The 18775-nt window shown below is 43.0% G+C and overlaps 1 protein-coding gene across 1 annotated transcript in view; it reads left to right on the top strand.

Annotated features, from left to right (window-relative positions):
• prkn (parkin RBR E3 ubiquitin protein ligase) overlaps window positions 1–18546 on the top strand; it is a 96679-nt gene extending 78133 nt beyond the window's left edge. Inside the window, exons 8-12 of the mRNA XM_035754077.2 lie at window positions 10040–10101; window positions 11284–11433; window positions 15981–16067; window positions 16399–16516; window positions 18322–18546. Coding sequence (XP_035609970.1) covers window positions 10040–10101; window positions 11284–11433; window positions 15981–16067; window positions 16399–16516; window positions 18322–18431 — 527 coding nt within the window. The 3' untranslated portion in view covers window positions 18432–18546. The remainder of the gene's footprint in view (window positions 1–10039; window positions 10102–11283; window positions 11434–15980; window positions 16068–16398; window positions 16517–18321) is intronic.
• Window positions 18547–18775: the final 229 nt, after the last annotated feature.

Below are 18775 nucleotides of genomic sequence, written 5' to 3'. Positions count from 1 at the left end.
ACTTCCTCAGGATGCAAATAATATAGTGTAAGTCGCTCTGGATAAGAGCGTCTGCTAAATGACTTAAATGTAAATGTAAATGTAAATATAGGCCAATATGTACAAAAATGTGCATTTTGACAGGTTGAACATCAAAATATCGATCATGTATTTTCTGTATATGTTAGATGAAATAGTATTTATCAGGCTACCATCTCAGTTGTTTACTTAGCGCTGTAAAAAAATTTTTTTGAGCCCTGCTAATATAACTGTCCTTAAAAAAACACACACACACACACACATATATATATATATATATAGTTATATATATATATATATATATAACTATATATAGTTATATATAACTATATAGGGCTCTAAACATATATATATATATATATATATATATAGTTATATATATAACTATATATATATATATATATATAGTTATATATATAACTATATATATATATATATTAGCAGGGCTCTAAACATATATATATACATACATACACACACACACACAGTACCAGTCAAAAGTTTGGACACACCTACTTTTCAACAGGACAATGACCCAAAACACACCTCCAGGCTGTGTAAAGGCTATTTTACCTCATGAATCTAAATGAGAGAATGCCATGAGTGTGTGTCATCAAGGAAAAGGGTGGCTACTTTGAAGAATATAAGATCTAAAATATATTTTGATTTGTTTAACACTTTTTTTGGTTACTACATGATTCCATATGTGTTATTTCATAGTTTTGATGTCTTCACTATTATTCTACAATGTAGAAAATAGTAAAACATAAAGAAAAACCCTTGAATTAGTAGGTGTTTCCAAACGTTTGACTGGTACTGCATATATATATTGTAGTATTACATTTACCACGATATTACATTTGTTTCCATATCGCCAGCTCTATTACCCCCTCCCCCCCAACAAAAATATTTATCGTAATTTATCACAGATTACGATACATTTTGTGCTAGAAATATCAATGTGCATTTTCTTTTCCATATTGTCCGTCTCTACAATACAGTACATTATACTATTATCTACTCTGTTGTGCTGAACTGTACTGTGTTGTGCTTTGCTGTCTCCAAACTGGACCAAATCTGAAAGAATACTAGATGTCTATGTTTGGGTTAAATCAAGGCCGGTCCAGATGTTTGAGGACGTTGAAATCAAGGCCGGTCAGGACCGGCCCAAATCTGATCCGGACCAAAACTCGACATCCGTGAACGTTGAAATCAAGGCCGGTCTGGACTGCACCAAAAATATATATATTTTTTAAGACTGCCCAAAAGACGCCGACATCGGCCCGTGCATTGTAAAATAGCAAGACCATACGTCTTCATACCTGTGCTGTACTAGAAAGGCTTTTAGAGTTCAGAATGTCTCTAGAGAAAAGGATTGGTACTGTTCTAGATGTTAGAGTGATTAACTGATGACAGATCAATAGACTTATATTCACACAAAACAACAGAATTGCACTGCATCAGAGCATGTGAGATGAGTTGCGCTGTTGGAAATCCCCCTCCTTGCTCAAGGACCAGTGTCTACGCACCGCTTCCGTGCTCCATGTCCTTTCCAACCGCTCCGCTAAAAACCGCTCCACGCTCACAGGAACAGAACAACTGCCTCTCCAAATGTGCTCCATTCATTAAAATCACAATTTAACCAACACCCATCTATTTTAGTGACTACCTGGACCTCCCATTTGGTTTTGAAGTAAACCATATGGATTTGGATGAAAAGTATTTGATAAAAAGATGAAAAGGTAAATGTAAGAAGCACACGTCATTTCAAATAGGATACATGTCATATTAAACAGCATATAACACTCTAAATAAGTCAGGAGCCAGACCGGGAGCCTAAGAAGGAACAAAGGTTAATTATTTAGGCTATATTATTTCAAAGTTATAGCCTACAAAGAAATACATTGTGAAGCATTTGAGCGTGCGACACAATAGGCTGGTAAGGACATAAAGCGCTCAGGGTCTAAACAACATTTTGTTGTATTAATCATTATTGTTTATAAATTGCACATATAGGCTGTGACTTACTTAGAATTAAATGCGAATTAAACCAAAAATGACTTAGTGCCTTTGAATTCATTCACACTGTTTGGCCAGTGTGTGGCTTCAGGCTCATGTGATGATGCCTGGAGAGCCGGCCAGCAGCAGAGCAGGTCCTCTCCTGGCTGGGCAGAGATGCAGATTTTTATTTTTTATACATGCATATATATATATATATATATATATATATATATAGACCTAAAAGTTTTTAGGCAAAATAAACCAATGCATAAAAAGAAACGTGGAACATATGCCAGGCCTATTGGGACAATATCAAGTATGGCCTATTGTATAGATAATGGAACAAAAATGAACGAAACGTTTAAGAGATCTGATTTTTAGTTGATAAATACTTTGCTACAAAGACACTTAGTTTTATCTACCCACCTCGTTCCTTTCTTTTAGCACGTGCACATAGTAAGTACAACCATCATGCTTTCGGGATACGTGTCTTTTCAGATTCCACATTGATTCTTTAGTTCTTCTGTGGTGATTCTTCACCACACTACCTCTCTTGCTCTTGGTCCTCATCTTTGTAAGTCACCTTGATTTAGTGTGTTTTCTCAGTTTCTTTATGAAAATATTTTGAGAACTCTGTGACTAGTGAAAGCAAGGGGCTATAGTAGCAAACAAGTATACTACAAATGCATGCTGAGCCGGGCATGCCCTGAGCTCGGGTAGTGAGCGCTACTGGAGCAAAGTTGGAGCGGGTGAGAAGGCGGACGCTCCAGCCTTTGGGAATCTAGCTCTGCTCCAGTCAAATTGGGATCGCTCCGCTCCAGTTCCACTCTCATAGTCTCCACTGCATCAGTGTCAGTACAGTTACAGTGCCTTCAGTTGTGTTACAACTGTATTCAAGCCCTTTGTTATGACAAGCCTAAATAAGTTCAGCAGTAAGAATGTGCTTAACAAATCACATAAGTTGCATGGATTCACTTTGTGTGCACAGTAGTGTTTAACATGAATTTTGATTGACTACCTCATCTCTGTAACCCACACATACAATTATCTGTAAGGTCCCTCAGTTGAATTTCAACCACAAAGACCAGGGAGGTTTTCCAATGCCTTGCAAAGAAGGGCACATATTGGTTGATGGGTGAAAACAGTATCCCTTTGAGCATGGTAAAGTTATTAATTACACTTTGGGTGCATTGATACACTATCCTGTCACGACAAAGATTCAGGCATCCTCAGTTGCTAGAGAGGTTTCTGGAGAGGAAGGAAACCACCCAGAGATTTCACCATGAGGCCAATGGTGACTTTAAAACAGTTACCGAGTTTAATGGCTGTGATAGAAGAAAACTGAGGATGGATCAACAACATTATAGTTACTCCACAATACTAACATAATTGACAGTGTGAACATAAGGAAGCCTGTACAGAATATGCATCCTTTGCAACAAGGCACTAAAATAATACTGAAAAAAATGTGGAAAAGCAATTAGCTTTTTGTCCTGAATATGTGTAACAGTATGTTTTTGACAAATACAATACATTAGAGTACCACAATCCATATTTTTCATGCATCATGTTATGGATATGCTTGTAATCATTAAGGACTGGGGAGTTTTTCAGGTTAAAGGGAATGGAGCTAAGCACAGGCAACATCCTAGATTGTCTGCTTTCCACCAGACACTGGGAGACGAATTCCCCTTTCAGCAGGATTGGGAATGATGATGCAAAGGGATCTTTTTCATACCACAGAGTGAGGACACCCATTTAACATCCACAATCACTACCCTGGGGCATTAGAATATATATATTTTTAGACCAGAGGAAAGAGTGCCTCCTACTGGCCCTCCAACATCACCTGGTCTCCCATCCAGGGACCAACCAGTACCAACCCTGCTTAGCTTCAGAGGCAAGCAAGCAGTGGGATGCAGGCTGGTATGCTGCTGGTTATCAAGAAAGACTCACAGCTGTAATCGTTGCCAACAGGGCTTTTACAACAGGGTTCCCCAACTGGTGGGCCAAATTTGGTCCGCGGGTGGCTTTATTTGGCCTCCCAAGTTTTCTGAGCGTAATGGACTGTAAATAAAACAACAGGAAATCAGCTCTAAGTGATTTTAATTTAACGCATAATAGAGACATACGTGATCATATACAAATGTAAGCAAGGTTTGAAATGGTTATGTTTTAATCAAACATTATATCTGTTTTGGCTTCTTGCGGCCAATTTGCAGTCTACAAATTATTTGTAATTATTTCCACGGGCACCCAACCATCTTCTCAAGTCAAAATCAGGCCGCGGCTGAAATCTAGTTAGTTTTTTTTGTTTTGGCTCTGTACTTCAGCACTTTAGATTTGAAAAGAGGTTACAATTGAGGTTAAAATTGAGGTTATTTTTCTCCATACCAGGTGAACTGTTTAGAAATCAGAGCACTTTTTTGAAATTACATGTAAATTCAATTTCTTTCATTTACAATACATTTGCCAGTCACACTGGAGCTGCTACATTAGCCTAGCACAGTCAGTCACATTGGAGCTGCTACATTAGCCGAGCACAGTCAGTCACACTGGAGCTGCTACATTAGCAATGCACAGTCAGTCACACTGGAGCTGCTACATTAGCCTAGGACAGTCAGTCACATTGGAGCTGCTACATTAGCCTAGCACAGTCAGTCACACTGGAGCTGCTACATTAGCCTAGCACAGTCAGTCACACTGGAGCTGCTACATTAGCCTAGCACAGTCAGTCACACTGGAGCTGCTACATTAGCCTAGCACAGTCAGTCACACTGGAGCTGCTACATTAGCCATGCACAGTCAGTCACACTGGAGCTGCTACATTAGCCATGCACAGTCAGTCACACTGGAGCTGCTACATTAGCCATGCACAGTCAGTCACACTGGAGCTGCTACATTAGCCATGCACAGTCAGTCACACTGGAGCTGCTACATTAGCCATGCACAGTCAGTCACACTGGAGCTGCTACATTAGCCTAGCACAGTCAGTCACACTGGAGCTGCTACATTAGCAATGCACAGTCAGTCACACTGGAGCTGCTACATTAGCCTAGGACAGTCAGTCACACTGGAGCTGCTACATTAGCCTAGCATAGTCAGTCACACTGGAGCTGCTACATTAGCAATGCACAGTCAGTCACACTGGAGCTGCTACATTAGCCATGCACAGTCAGTCACACTGGAGCTGCTACATTAGCCATGCACAGTCAGTCACACTGGAGCTGCTACATTAGCCTAGCACAGTCAGTCACATTGGAGCTGCTACATTAGCCTAGCACAGTCAGTCACACTGGAGCTGCTACATTAGCCTATCACAGTCAGTCACACTGGAGCTGCTACATTAGCCTAGCACAGTCAGTCACACTGGAGCTGCTACATTAGCCATGCACAGTCAGTCACACTGGAGCTGCTACATTAGCCATGCACGGTCAGTCACACTGGAGCTGCTACATTAGCCTTGCACAGTCAGTCACACTGGAGCTGCTACATTAGCCTAGCACAGTCAGTCACACTGGAGCTGCTACATTAGCCATGCACAGTCAGTCACACTGGAGCTGCTACATTAGCCTAGGACAGTCAGTCACATTGGAGCTGCTACATTAGCCATGCACAGTCAGTCACACTGGAGCTGCTACATTAGCCTAGGACAGTCAGTCACATTGGAGCTGCTACATTAGCCTAGCACAGTCAGTCACACTGGAGCTGCTACATTAGCCTAGCACAGTCAGTCACACTGGAGCTGCTACATTAGCCTAGCACAGTCAGTCACACTGGAGCTGCTACATTAGCCTAGCACAGTCAGTCACACTGGAGCTGCTACATTAGCACAGTTGGTGTGATCATCATAAGCTGCGTGTTGGGATGCTGCGGGGACTTGCTTCCATTCAGCCACAAGGGCATTAGTGAGGTCGGGCACTGATGTTGGGTGATTAAGCCTGGCTTGCAGTCGGCATTCCAATTCATCCCAAAGGTGTTTCAATGGGGTTGAGGTCAGGGCTCTGTGCAGGCCAGTCAAGTTCTTCCACACTGATCTCGACAAACCATTTCTGTTTTGACCCTGCTTTGTGCAAGGGGATATTGTCATGCTGAAACAGGAAAGGGCCTTCCCCAAACGGTTGCCACAAAGTCCAGAATGTTACTGTTTGCTGTCGAGTTAAGATTTCCCTTCACTGGAGCTAAGGGGCCTATCCCGACCTATGGAAAAACAGCCCCAGATCCTTATTCCTCCTACAAACTTTATAGTTGACACTATGCATTGGGGCAGGTAGTGTTCTACTGGCATCCGCCAAACCCAGATTCATCCGTTGGACTGCCAGATGGTGAAGCTTGATTCATCACTCCAAAGTTTCCACTGCTCCAGAGTCAAATGGCGGCGAGCTTTCCACCACTCCAACTGACATTTGGCATTGCACATAGTGATCTTAGGCTTGTGTGCAGCTGCTCGGCCATGGAAGCCCATTTCATGAAGCTCCTGACTAACAGTTATTGTTGCTTCCAGAGGCAGTTTGGAACTTGGTAGTGAGGACAGACTATTGTTATGCGCTTCAGCACTCAGTGGTCCCGTTCTGTGTTTTGTGTAGCCTACCACTTCGTGGCTGAGCCGTTGTTGCTCCTAGACATTTCTACTTCACAATAACAGCACTTACAGTTGACCAGGGAATTTTACCAACTGACTTGTTGGAAAGGTGGTATCCTATGATGGTGCCATGTTGAAAGTCACTGAGCTCTTCAGTAAGGCCATTCTACTGGCAATGTTTATATATGGTGATTGCATGGCTGTGTGCTCGATTTTATACACCTGTCAGCAACGGGTGTGGCTGAAATAGCCGAATCCACAAATTTGAAGGGGTGTCCACATACTTTTGTATATATAGTGTATTTATGCGTCTAACTTTCTCACTCATCATTATTCACGATTCGGTAGCATCCACATTAATGTACAAGTGTTTAGAAACATATTCTTATTTACAATAAAAGTGACTCCAAAATGACACAATACATTAATTACCATTCATTTCCATTGGGCAGAAAATAATCTGAAACGCAACCAAAACAAACAGCAAATGCATCCTACAAGTTTGTTGTCAAGTTTGTTGTCAAAAGCTTGATGTAATCATTGAGTGCTAGGAATATGGGACCAAATACTACACTTTTGACTACTTTAGTACACACAAGTGTGTCTCATACTTTTGGTCCTCTAAAATGTGGGGAATATTTACAAAACGGTTCACCCAGTATGGATTGAAATACCCTCAAATTAAAGCTGACAGTCTGCACTTTAACCTCACAGTCATTGTATCATTTCAAATCCAAAGTATTGGAGTACAGAGCCAAAACCAAAAATGTCTTGTGAAGCTTTCTGCTTTACTGATTGAGCTGGTACACCATCACCATGTACAGATGATAACTGACCATTCCAGCCCCTCCACATCCTCAGACTCCCGTCTTTCCCCTTCAGTCGCGCAAGTTTAAAATGGTTGTCTTAAGGCAATTTTACACACCGTTATGAAGGGATCAATAAACTATCAAGCACGGCGGCTAAATAACAGTCATTAAGGAAGCGCTGAGTGAATTGATTTGACACTGAAAGAAGTTGATCTCCTTTTTAACTAGTTGTTCTTTCGGATAAGCAGCAGAATGATGGGAAATGGCACAACATAAATCCGGGGGTGCGTTCAGTTCGGTTCAATGTTTACTACGTTTGTGTGACTGTTTGTACTAAACGACACAATTCCCCAAAACAGTGGGCAGCATTATGAAATACGTCTGCTCCCGTTTGATGAGTGTGGCGTGGTCAATTTGAGTTTGACCATTTTTAAATTGCAAAACTCATGCAGCACACCATACACGATTGTCCTCTGGGCCATCATAATCATGCCGTACTTGAAATGGTCGTACAGTACAGTACAATTTCCCTTGAATGAAACTTTTAACACCGTTCTGTCGTACTGAACGCACCCCGGGTGTAGAATCCTTTGTTTGACCTGTGACCTCAAACTTTAGTTACTTGTATGTCTTCTGTTCTGAGAGATGTTACTTAGAGAATCTCTCCCTATCTGTCTATCCCCTCCCCTTCCTCTTTCCATTTCTTTCTGTCTGTCTCTCTCGCTCTCTCTCTCTCTCTCTCTCATGGCTGTTCCTCTGTTCCCTTTGTTATCTGTGTCTGTCTGACTTTGTCTGTCAATCTCTGTCACTCTGCCTCTCTCTGTCACTCGCTTTCTATCTGCAAGGGCCGCTCCTCTGTCACCACATCACCATGGCAACGTCATGTCACTCTGTCCCTGTCGCCGGCTGTCTGTATCTTTAATTACGTTCAGACAAAAGTCGGTGTCTTGTGTTTTTTTCTATCTTCTTCCTTTTCACATTCTCCCCATCGGAACGTCCCTCCCAACTCGGGCTGCGTGATTAGCGTTCGTCTGAGGGATTTGCATAAGAACAGTGAGACCGTGGCGGCGGCGCTGTGGCATAGGAGACCCAAGGAGAGATTAGCGACATTAGCATGCTGGAGCCTACAGGCCTCAAGCTACAGCTAACGGTGTCTATGCAGGAGATTGTCTGACTTGTTCTGCTACTCACAGACAGGCTCTATACAAAGAAACATGGACAGTTGGAAGTTGAACATAAGTTTCCTATGGACCTAGTACTTACTCTGTCCTTAGGGTCCCCAGACCTGGGCTAGGTTAAGTTCAAGTCTTTTCAGTGTTAGTGTTACAAGAGCTGCTTGTTTGCCAAGGGGCATGTCTTGATTTCCTGTCCGCCTATGGGGTCGTTGGCTTGGGGATTTTATATGCCTTTGACAGGAAAGGGAAATACATGATCTCAATACTCATACCACTAAACACATCTGACCACAGAGATGAGATTGAGCTGATCACTCATTCTCAGAGAATCACCTCCCTGTAAAATGGGAATTGTCCTGCAGCTCCTCCTGAGGTCCGGAATGCAATCACTTCACTGTACTGAAGGGAATCAACATTGAGAGAATGGAGTGAAAATCACAGCCACGCACATACATACATACATACATACATACATACATACATTCATACATACATACATACATACATACATACATACATACATACATACATACATACATACATTCATTCATTCATTCATTCAGACTCACAGTCCATCAGCAGCAATGCCCAGCCTTGGCTGAGAAACTTGCTTGGCCTAGCCTGGGGTTGAGACCACCACACAGCTTGGATTGGCCTCAGCCATAAATAGGCAGCAATATTTCTCTGACAGTGGTGTGAGTGCGCAGATACAACACAGAGAGAGGCCACCGCAATCATCAGGGGATATAGAGGGAGAGGGACACTGTCCATCTTCCTCCTCTGGGCAGGAGTCTGGCACAGAGACAACACAGGGCGCAGAGTTGGCGGCTGACCTAGGGTTGTCACTAGTTACCACAGCCAAAAAGTCATAACTATGGCTAAACCCCGTCTATTTCTACAATTTCCCTTCTTAAAATCTGCTTTAAACCCTAACCTTAACCACACTGCTAACCTTATGTCTAATCCTAACCTCATATGATGAACAAAAAGATTGTTAAAAGAGGAGAGGACCCCACGCGCCTGCTGTGTCACGCACACAAGCAAACACACCCACATGCATTCAGCGTTGGGTCATTTGCCTTGTGTGATTATCCTATGTAGATTTAAAGGTGAGCCTCGGTTGTTTGAGATGATCCTGTCAGCTAGACGGAGGACCGTTATGACACAACATCCCCCTTGTATGTTCTACTACTCTGCTCCTCGTGGGAACTTCTGGGCTGGGATGAGGGGCCTTGTCTCTTGCGGTTGACCTGTGCTGGATGAGGTGTATATAACAGTGCGTCTTTTTCCAATGAGTGTGTGGGTGTTTGCCTGTTGTGCACAAATGGCTGTGTTCATTTCGCTCATTGACGAAGATCAATCTCTCTCTTCCATTTCTCTTTCCCTCTCTTTTTCTTTCCCTTTCCTTACCAATTTTATTCACCTCAAAATTCTCCCTCTATTTCTATCTCTAGCTGGCTGCCCAGAATCTCTCATAACGGAGTTGCATCACTTCCGAGCCCTAGGTGATGAACAGGTGAGTCCTGAACAGTGACCCCAAACAAACAAACTCCTATCTATCCTATCTAGAGGGAAACTAGCATCCCCACCGCCACCCAGCATCAACCTCAGCCTTCCTGTCTCACTCAGGTCACAAGGGAAATATGCTCCTGGTCTCTCTGTCACATCTAACAGTGCTTTAATTGTCTCATCTGGTGCTACAATACAGTGTCTGCCACTATCCTGGTGTTGTAAGCTCCATGCTCTACAAACTGAGCTACCAGCCCACCCTTCAACTAGCCTAACATCCATCCTAAATGAGCAACATCTCTCGCTCTCTCTCTCTCCATCCATCTCACAGAACCTCAGCCAGGAAGAGCATGAGTCGGTTTTAAGAGGGAGTGACTGATTCTCTACTCTACCACTCAATACTCTTCATTCACCCCCTCTGCCAGGGGTATTAAAAATCTGACCCTACAAGGTAGTGGAAAGCAGTGGATCTGGCTTTGAATTTGAGTGCCCTATACTCCTCCTTATCTTCCACACTTCTATACTTCCACTGTAAAATAGTGTCATTTTGAAGTAGCTTACTAATAAGGGAAATTATAAACAATAAGGACCGTGCGCCATTGTTCACTCCTGAGACTCTTCAGGCAAACATACTCTCTTCAACATTATTTCAATTTACTCCGACATAGGATTAGCACATTTGCAATAGTAAACATAATGAAGTGATGAAACGATGCTCCTGTTGCATGAGTGAGTTACTGGCGGGGCTTTGAATTCTGAATATGAATGCTTAGCCAACTCTAAGCTTGCCCTGTGGTTCCATTGCTCAGTGAAACGCGCCACTCTGAAAGCATAAGTGATGTGAACCGGATGGTTAGAAAGCCCCTTCTGAGCTGAACCTTTATGCAGATGTATGATTGAGGCATGCATCAATTAGCCTTGTCACAGAGACACAATTAGCATGACTATGTGTCTGGTCATAATGCTGTGTGTGTGTGTGTGTCTGTGGTTGTGTGTATATTGTGTGTGCATATGCATGAGTGCACCTCTCTTTTGCCCCAGCCTTTTTCCTTCTCTCAATAAATGTCAATAAAATTATGTTTAAAGACATGAAATACCATATTGTGGAAGCGGAAATTAATTTACTTCAAATCCATCAAAAACGGATAATGAAATAATGAATGAATCTCTCTCTCTGTGTGTATATCAGTATGAGCGGTACCAGCAGTATGCAGCCGAGGAGTGTCTCCTCCAGATGGGAGGAGTGTTGTGTCCAGCCCCTGGATGTGGAGCAGGCCTGCTGCCTGAGGAGGACAAGAGGATGATCCAGTGTCTGCTCAGCAACGGTTTGGGGTGCGGGGTGAGACATGCATACGCGCAAGCACACGACACGTGAAGAGATGTCGTTATAAAACGAGTTGCATGATGTTCTCTAATTAGCCACCCGATTTAAAGATGAGGAGATAGTATACATTAGTGCCGACTGATTGCATGTTTGCAAACACCACCATCTTCATCACAGGGGAGCAGAATTGGGGTCGCTACAGGGCTCATCGCTCACCTACAGTATCTCAGTCTCTATCTCAATCTCTCCATCTATCTGTCTCCACTAACAGCAGCCTGGCTTAGAGAGGAAGAGAGAGGGAGGGAGGGAGGGAGGGAGGGAGGGAGGGAGGGAGGGAGCATACATACATGTGTGTGTAGCCATAAGATCCCAGGTGACATTGAGCAAAAGCAAGCAATGCAGGTGTAGAAGCACGGTGGCTGGGAGTTTTTCCTAGCCACAGTGCTTCTACACCTGCATTGTTTGGGGTTTTAGGCTGGGTTTCCGTACAGCACTTTGTTATATCAGCTGATGTAAGAAGGGCTTTAGAAATACATTTGATTTGACTGAGAGGGTGGTGGTGTGTGTATGTGCACATTCATTCCAGTCCATCCAGAGGTCTGTGGGAAGCAGATAAAGCCTCTATAAGTGTCAGGCTGCTACTTTAAGACGAGGATCCTATCACTTTAACACTCCCCCAGATGCAGTTCTCTTTTTGGGGGGTGGGGGGTGCTTAAGGCCTTAGGATACTGGTGAGCTGGCTTCTCTTAAAGACACCACATACAGAAATCAATATTGCCCGCCTCCCTGTCTTTTTCGTGTCCTCCCTGCTCGTGTTTGTGAGCTGGCTTTAGGAGCCCCTTGCTGCAGCTCTGGTACGACGTACAGCTCAGATGGGCCCTGGCGGACCCGGCTGCAGCCGCAGGGTACAATAGACACTGGTCAGCAGAGGAGACCTGTAAACATGCAATAGGACATTTTATCTCTGTGGACCATGCAGGTCCTAGTCTCGTCCACCAGCCGGCTCTCGGTTGCAATTAGCCTGGGGACGAGGTTAAACGAGCCCGAGCACTGAATCTGAGCGCAGACACGGGAGGTGGGCTGTAGGGTTGGATAGGGAGAACTGCAGGGTGTGTGTGTGTGTGTGTGTGTGTGTGTGTGTGTGTGTGTGTGTGTGTGTGTGTGTGTGTGTGTGTGTGTGTGTGTGTGTGTGTGTGTGTGTGTGTGTGTGTGTGTGTGTGTGTGTGTGTGTTAAAGAGATGATGGTGAAATATTCCTCTGTCTTTGGTACTCCAATGTGTTTGTTTGTGTGATTTCCAGTTGTACAGCAAGAGAGTATCTTTGTTTTGTGTCTTGAGTGATGTGATTGTGTGAGAGTCAGAGACTCTTTTCCTCTGACGGTGCTTTCAGAAAGTATTCACCCCCCTGGACGTTTTCCACATTTTGTTGTGTTACAAAGTGGTTTAAAAATGGATGTAATTGTCATTTTTCTGTCAACGATCTACACAAAATATTATAATGGAAGAAATAATCTAATTCATTTATGAATAAATATTTATTTCTGAAAAATAAAACACTAATATATCTTTATTAGGTAAGTAATTCAACCCCCTGAGTCAATACATGTTAGAGACAACTTTGGCAGCGATTACAGATGTGAGTCTTTCTGGGTCTCTGAGTTTTCCACACCTGGATTGTGCAACATTTGCCCATTTTTATTTTATTTTTATGATTCAAGCTCTGTCAAATTGGTTGTTTAATCATCGCTAGACAAACATTTTAAGGTCTACCCATAGATTTTCAAGCAGATTTAAGTCATAACAGTAACTCTGCCACTCAGGAACTTTCGCTGTCTTCTTGGTGAGCAACTCCAATGTAGATTTGGCCATGTGTTTTAAGTTATTGTCCTGCTAAAAGGTGAATTCATCTCCCAGTGTCTGGTGGAAAGCAGACTGAACCAGGTTTTCCTCTAGGATTTTGCTTGTGTTTAGTTCCATTCCCTTTATTTTTTATATTGAAAATGTCCCCAGTCCTTAACGATTACAAGCATAGCCATACATAACATGATGCAGCCACCCCTATGCTTGAAAATAGGTAGTGTGGTACTCAGTAATACGTTGTATTGGATTTGCCCCAAACATAACACTTTGTATTCAGGACACAAAGTGAATTGCTTTGCCACATTTTTTGCAGTATTACTTTAGTGCCTTGTTGCAAACAAGATGCGTGTTTTGGAATATTTTTATTCTGTACAGGCTTCCTTCTTTTCACTCTGTCAATTAGGTTAGTTTTGTGGAGTAACTAACATGTTGATCCATCCTCAGTTTACTTGTAGTGACTGTGTGTATTGATACACCATCCAAAGTGTAATGAATAACTTCACCATGCTCAAAGGGATATTCAATGTCTGTTTGGAGCCCTTTTTTATTGTAAAACCTCCCTGGTCTTTGTGGTTGAATCTGTGTTTGAAATGCCCTGCTACACCTTAAATATAATTGTATGTGTGGGGTACAAAAATCATCTTAAACGCCATTTTTGCACACAGAGTGAGTCCATGCAACTTATTATGTAACTTGTTAAGCAACGTTTTACTCTTGAACTTATTTAGGCTTGCCATAACAAAGGGGTCTTATACTTATTAACTCAAGACATTTCAGGTTTTTATTTTTCATTCATTTGTAAAAATGTCAAACATCATTCCACTTTGACATTATAGGTTATTGTTTGACCAGTGACAAAACGATCTCAATTATTTTAAATTCAGGCTGTAACACAACAAAATGTAGAACATGTCAAAGGGTGTGAATGCATTCTGAATGCACTTTATATGAGAGAGAGAGATGAAGCGAGAGATTGCGAGAAAGGAAGGGTGTCAGGGAGGGCAGGGGACGACTTTGCCACTTCATCAGTAAGCTCTCTCACAGAGCTCTTCTTAGAGCTTCACTAGAATGCTCTAATTTAGAAGAGTTCCCAGTGCTGCTGTCACCCTCAGTTCAAAACTTCACATGTGCCATATGATTCTGTACTGAGACAGACACTGCAGTGTGCTGAATCTACATTACAATATGATATCCACCCAATACTGAGCAACAGCACAGGGCTGCACATCACTTAATGTTGACTTAGGCTATGTCAGTTTTTGTGTGTGTGTGCGTGTGTGCGTGTGTGTGTGTGTGTGTGTGTGTGTGTGTGTGTGTGTGTGTGTGTGTGTGTGTGTGTGTGTGTGTGTGTGTGTGTGTGTGTGTGTGTGTGTGTCAGTGCATGTGTGTATGTTTACCCTCTGAGGGTGCTGTCTGGGGTGCTGTGATCCGTTGTGTTGCTCAGTGAAGGGAGGCGAAGGGAAATAGGTTTGTCAGCCACCGGAAACCTGCTGCAACCCTTCATGAGTCTTCCACACTCCACTGGGCAGCTCTGTCTCTGTACCATACACGCAACCCACCCACTGGCCAACCCTCAAGCCGCAAACCTTCGCCCCACCCGGCCCCCGGCCCAACTCTGCTAGACAAATGACTTCAACTTAGAGGTGAGGATTTTCTCCTGACCAAGAGACCTGATCAGGAGGAGAAGAGACCTGTCATAGGCTCTTGCTGTCATATAGTTATAATTTGAGTTTATTATAACCGTAGTGATATGAAGCTTCTGCTGAAGTGAGACTTAAGACAAGTTACTGTTGAATGTTGCAGAAAACCATTCAAAATGACTTCACAGACAATCAGGTCACCGTGCTACAGTGCAGTGTAGTGACGCGTCCTGAGACTCCTCACTTCTCATCGCCTCGCGTCTCAGACAAGCTTTGGCGCATACGCCACGGGCGTTTGATGAAGCGACTGTTCAGAGTTCTCTGCCGAAGATGATGATGGAGGCTCATCTGAGGGAAGAGTGGGAAAGAACGAGGGAGGGGGAGGAAGAAAGCGCCTGTCAGAAGCGCCCCTCTTCTCCCCTTGTCTCATCACAGGCGGCGCCATGCAGGAGTTTGGAAACAAAGAGGCGTCTGTCCCCCAGACCTGAGAGGAGAGCTGCTATCAGTCACACTTAAAAACAGCAGATAATAAAAGAAAGAAACAGCGACAAGCCCCCTCTCCTTCAAAACTCCAGCCCCTTTGATGAAGTGCAAAATCACTGTTGCGCTTCAAAAGATGGAGTCGAGCTAAAAATACAAAGCATCTTTCTAGATTTCTAGTTAATCCCGGTTGTGGAAGGATTCGGTGTAAATCAGCTCCCTACTTCCACATGCAGGCTGGGTGGCTCCTAGTGGGGGAGCGTATAGAGATGGCGCCACCCACTGTCTATCTTAGGAACTTGTATACAACCTGTGGGAGAAGATACAGCCAGTCATTAAATGCCTTGAAACCAGGGGTGCGTCTTAATAGTAATAAAAAAAAAAGAAGACAATCTCCACGTCTCCTTTCCTTCACCTGCAGTGTTGTGATTGAACTATACCGAAGTAAGCAAATTCATGGCTGGCGTCCATTGGAAAGGAAAGGGAGCAACTATAGAGTATTAAGAAGCATCCCAGTTCAGGTTTTCAGTGTGACTAAATGGGATCATATTATTAAGGCAACATTTTGTGTGTCTTCTTTCAGTTTGTGTTCTGCCGTGACTGTAAGGAAGGATTCCATGAGGGGGAATGTCATGTGAGGTCATCACCTGTCTCAGGAGGAGCCCTGCAGGTAACTGAGCCAATCAGTATGCTGCTCACTGTTGCACTGTCTCTGCTGCCCCCTACAGTCCACATGGCCAGCATTAGTATCTAAAAAGGCGACACTGAAACATACTTGTAATGGCTCATAATTCAGAGTTGTGAGTAAAGATTCATTTTGAGATATTATATGTTTGATGTATGACTCGAGTTTTAAAACATGCCACAAGATGGCATTCCTAAATCAACCAAATTTCAGCACACTATTCACTGTATCCACTCAAGAAATAAACCCCCAGTCTCTCACACCCCCACCCCTGGCCTGGTCTCTCTTTACTCTCTCCCTTGTCCTCCCGCCCCAGGGTTATGTAGTGGACGAGGAGGCAGCTCTTCAGGCTCGGTGGGAGCAGGCCTCCCAGGAGACTATAGACGAGACCACCCGTCCATGTCCACATTGCAAGGTCCCAGTGGAGAAGAGTGGTAAGGCACTGCACATCCCTCCATCTCACTCCATCCATTTTCTGATCCTTATTCCAATATATACATACACTACCGGTCAAAAGTTTTAAAACACCTACTCATTCAAGGGTTTTTCTTTATTTGTACTATTTTCAACATTGTAGAATAATAGGGTAGACATCAACATGATGAAATAACACATATGGAATCATGTAGTAACCAAAAAAGTGTTAAACAAATCAAAATATATTTTATATTTGAGATTCTTCAAATAACCAGCTTTACACATGATTGGCATTAGGTCAACCAGCTTCATGAGGTTGTCACCTGGAATTAATTTCAATTAACAGGTGTTCCTTCTTAAAAGCTAAATTGTGGAATTTCTTTCCTTCTTAATGCGTTTGAACCAATCAGTTGTTGTGACAAGGTGGGGGGTATACAGAAGATAGCCCTATTTGGTAAAAGACCAAGTCCATATTAAGGCAAGAACAGCTCAAATAAGCAAACAGCCCATCATTACTTTAAGTCATGAAGGTCAGTCAATCCGGAACATTTCAAGAACTTTGAAAGTTTCTTCAAGTGCAGTCGCAAAAACCATCAAGCGCTATGATGAAACTGGCTCTCATGAGGACTGCCACAGGAATGGAAGACCCAGAGTTACCTCTGCTGTAGAGGAGAAATTCATCAGAGTTACGAAACTGCAGCTCAAATAAATGCTTCAGAGTTCAAGTAAGAGACACATCTCAACATCAACTGTTCAGAGTAGACTGGGTGAATCAGGCCTTCATGATCGAATTGCTGCAAAGAAACCACTACTAATGGACACCAATAAGAAGATGAGACTTGCTTGGGCCAAGAAACATGAGCAATGGACATTAGACCGGTGGAAATTTGTACTTTGGTCTGGGTTCCAAATTGGAGCTTTTTGGTTCCAACCGCTGTGTCTTTGTGAGATGCTGTGTGGGTGAACGGATGATCTCCGTATGTGTATTTCCCACCGTAAAGCATGGAGGAGGAGGAGGTGTTATGGTGTGGTGGTGCTTTGTTGGTGACACTGTGTGATTTATTTAGAATTCAAGGCACACTTAATCAGTATGGCTACCACAGCATTCTCCAGCGATACGCCATCCCATCTAGTTTGGGCTTAGTGGGACTATCATTTGTTTTTCAACAGGACAATGACCCAACACACCTCCAGGCTGTGTAAGGGCTATTTTACCAAATAGGAGAGTGATGGAGTGCTGCATCAGATAACCTGTCCCCTACAATCCCCCGACCTCAACCAAATTGAGATGGTTTTGGATGAGTCGGACTGCAGAGTGAAGGAAAAGCAGCCAACAAGTGCTCAGCATATGTGGGAACACCTTCAAGACTGTTGGAAAAGGATTCCAGGTGAAGCTGGTTGAGAGAATGCCAAGAGTGTGCAAAGCTGTCATCAAGGCAATGGGTGGCTATTTGAAGAATCTCAAATAAAAAAATATATTTGTTTAACACTTTTTTGGATACTGTATGATTCCATGTGTTATTTCATAGTTTTGATGTCTTCACTTTTCTACAATGAAAGTAAAATAGTAAAAATAAAGAAAAACCATTGAATGAGTAGGTGTTCTAAAACTTTTGACTGGTACTGTATATGTTCTATATCTACATTGTTTTCGATATGCCCTTTATTTCTCCAACCCCTTAACCCCCCTCCCTCCGCAGTGGGAACAATACTGTATAATAGATTTCAAATCCTTTCATACATTGTCCTTTTCCCTTTTGCTTAGTCTTCTCTTCTCCTTTTTGCTTGTCTGTGAAGTTGTGTTTTTATACTGTGTTCCCAGGTGGCTGTATGCACATGGTGTGTCCCCGTGCCCAGTGTAAGTTTGAGTGGTGCTGGATCTGTCGTGTGGAGTGGAACAGGGAGTGTATGGGCAACCACTGGTTTGGCTGACTCTGAGACCTCAGAAAGGCCCTGCCGCCACTCAGGAATACGTGCCTGGGACTGGAACGCAAAATCAATCATGTGTTTAAAAGACTCAATAAAGCTGTGCCCTGACCTATCACAATCTCTTAATCAATGACCTCATTTGCCTTCAGTCACATTAGATAAATGCACAATGGTTGTCCGGCTTTAACTGGACAATATAAAGGATTTACACTTAATTTCTTCCTTCTTGTCAAAGGTTGTCTCTGTGTGCATTGTACATCACAACCTTGTTATAAAGAATACAATGTTGTCTGTGTTTATATAATATATCCCATTTAGCTGACTTACGAGTCATGTGTGCGTACATC

This window comes from Oncorhynchus keta, chromosome 36 (assembly GCF_023373465.1).
Source record: "Oncorhynchus keta strain PuntledgeMale-10-30-2019 chromosome 36, Oket_V2, whole genome shotgun sequence".
Lineage (NCBI taxonomy): Eukaryota > Metazoa > Chordata > Actinopteri > Salmoniformes > Salmonidae > Oncorhynchus > Oncorhynchus keta.
Note: the sequence above shows the minus strand (reverse complement) of the source record. Positions and strands in the feature narration are given on the sequence as shown.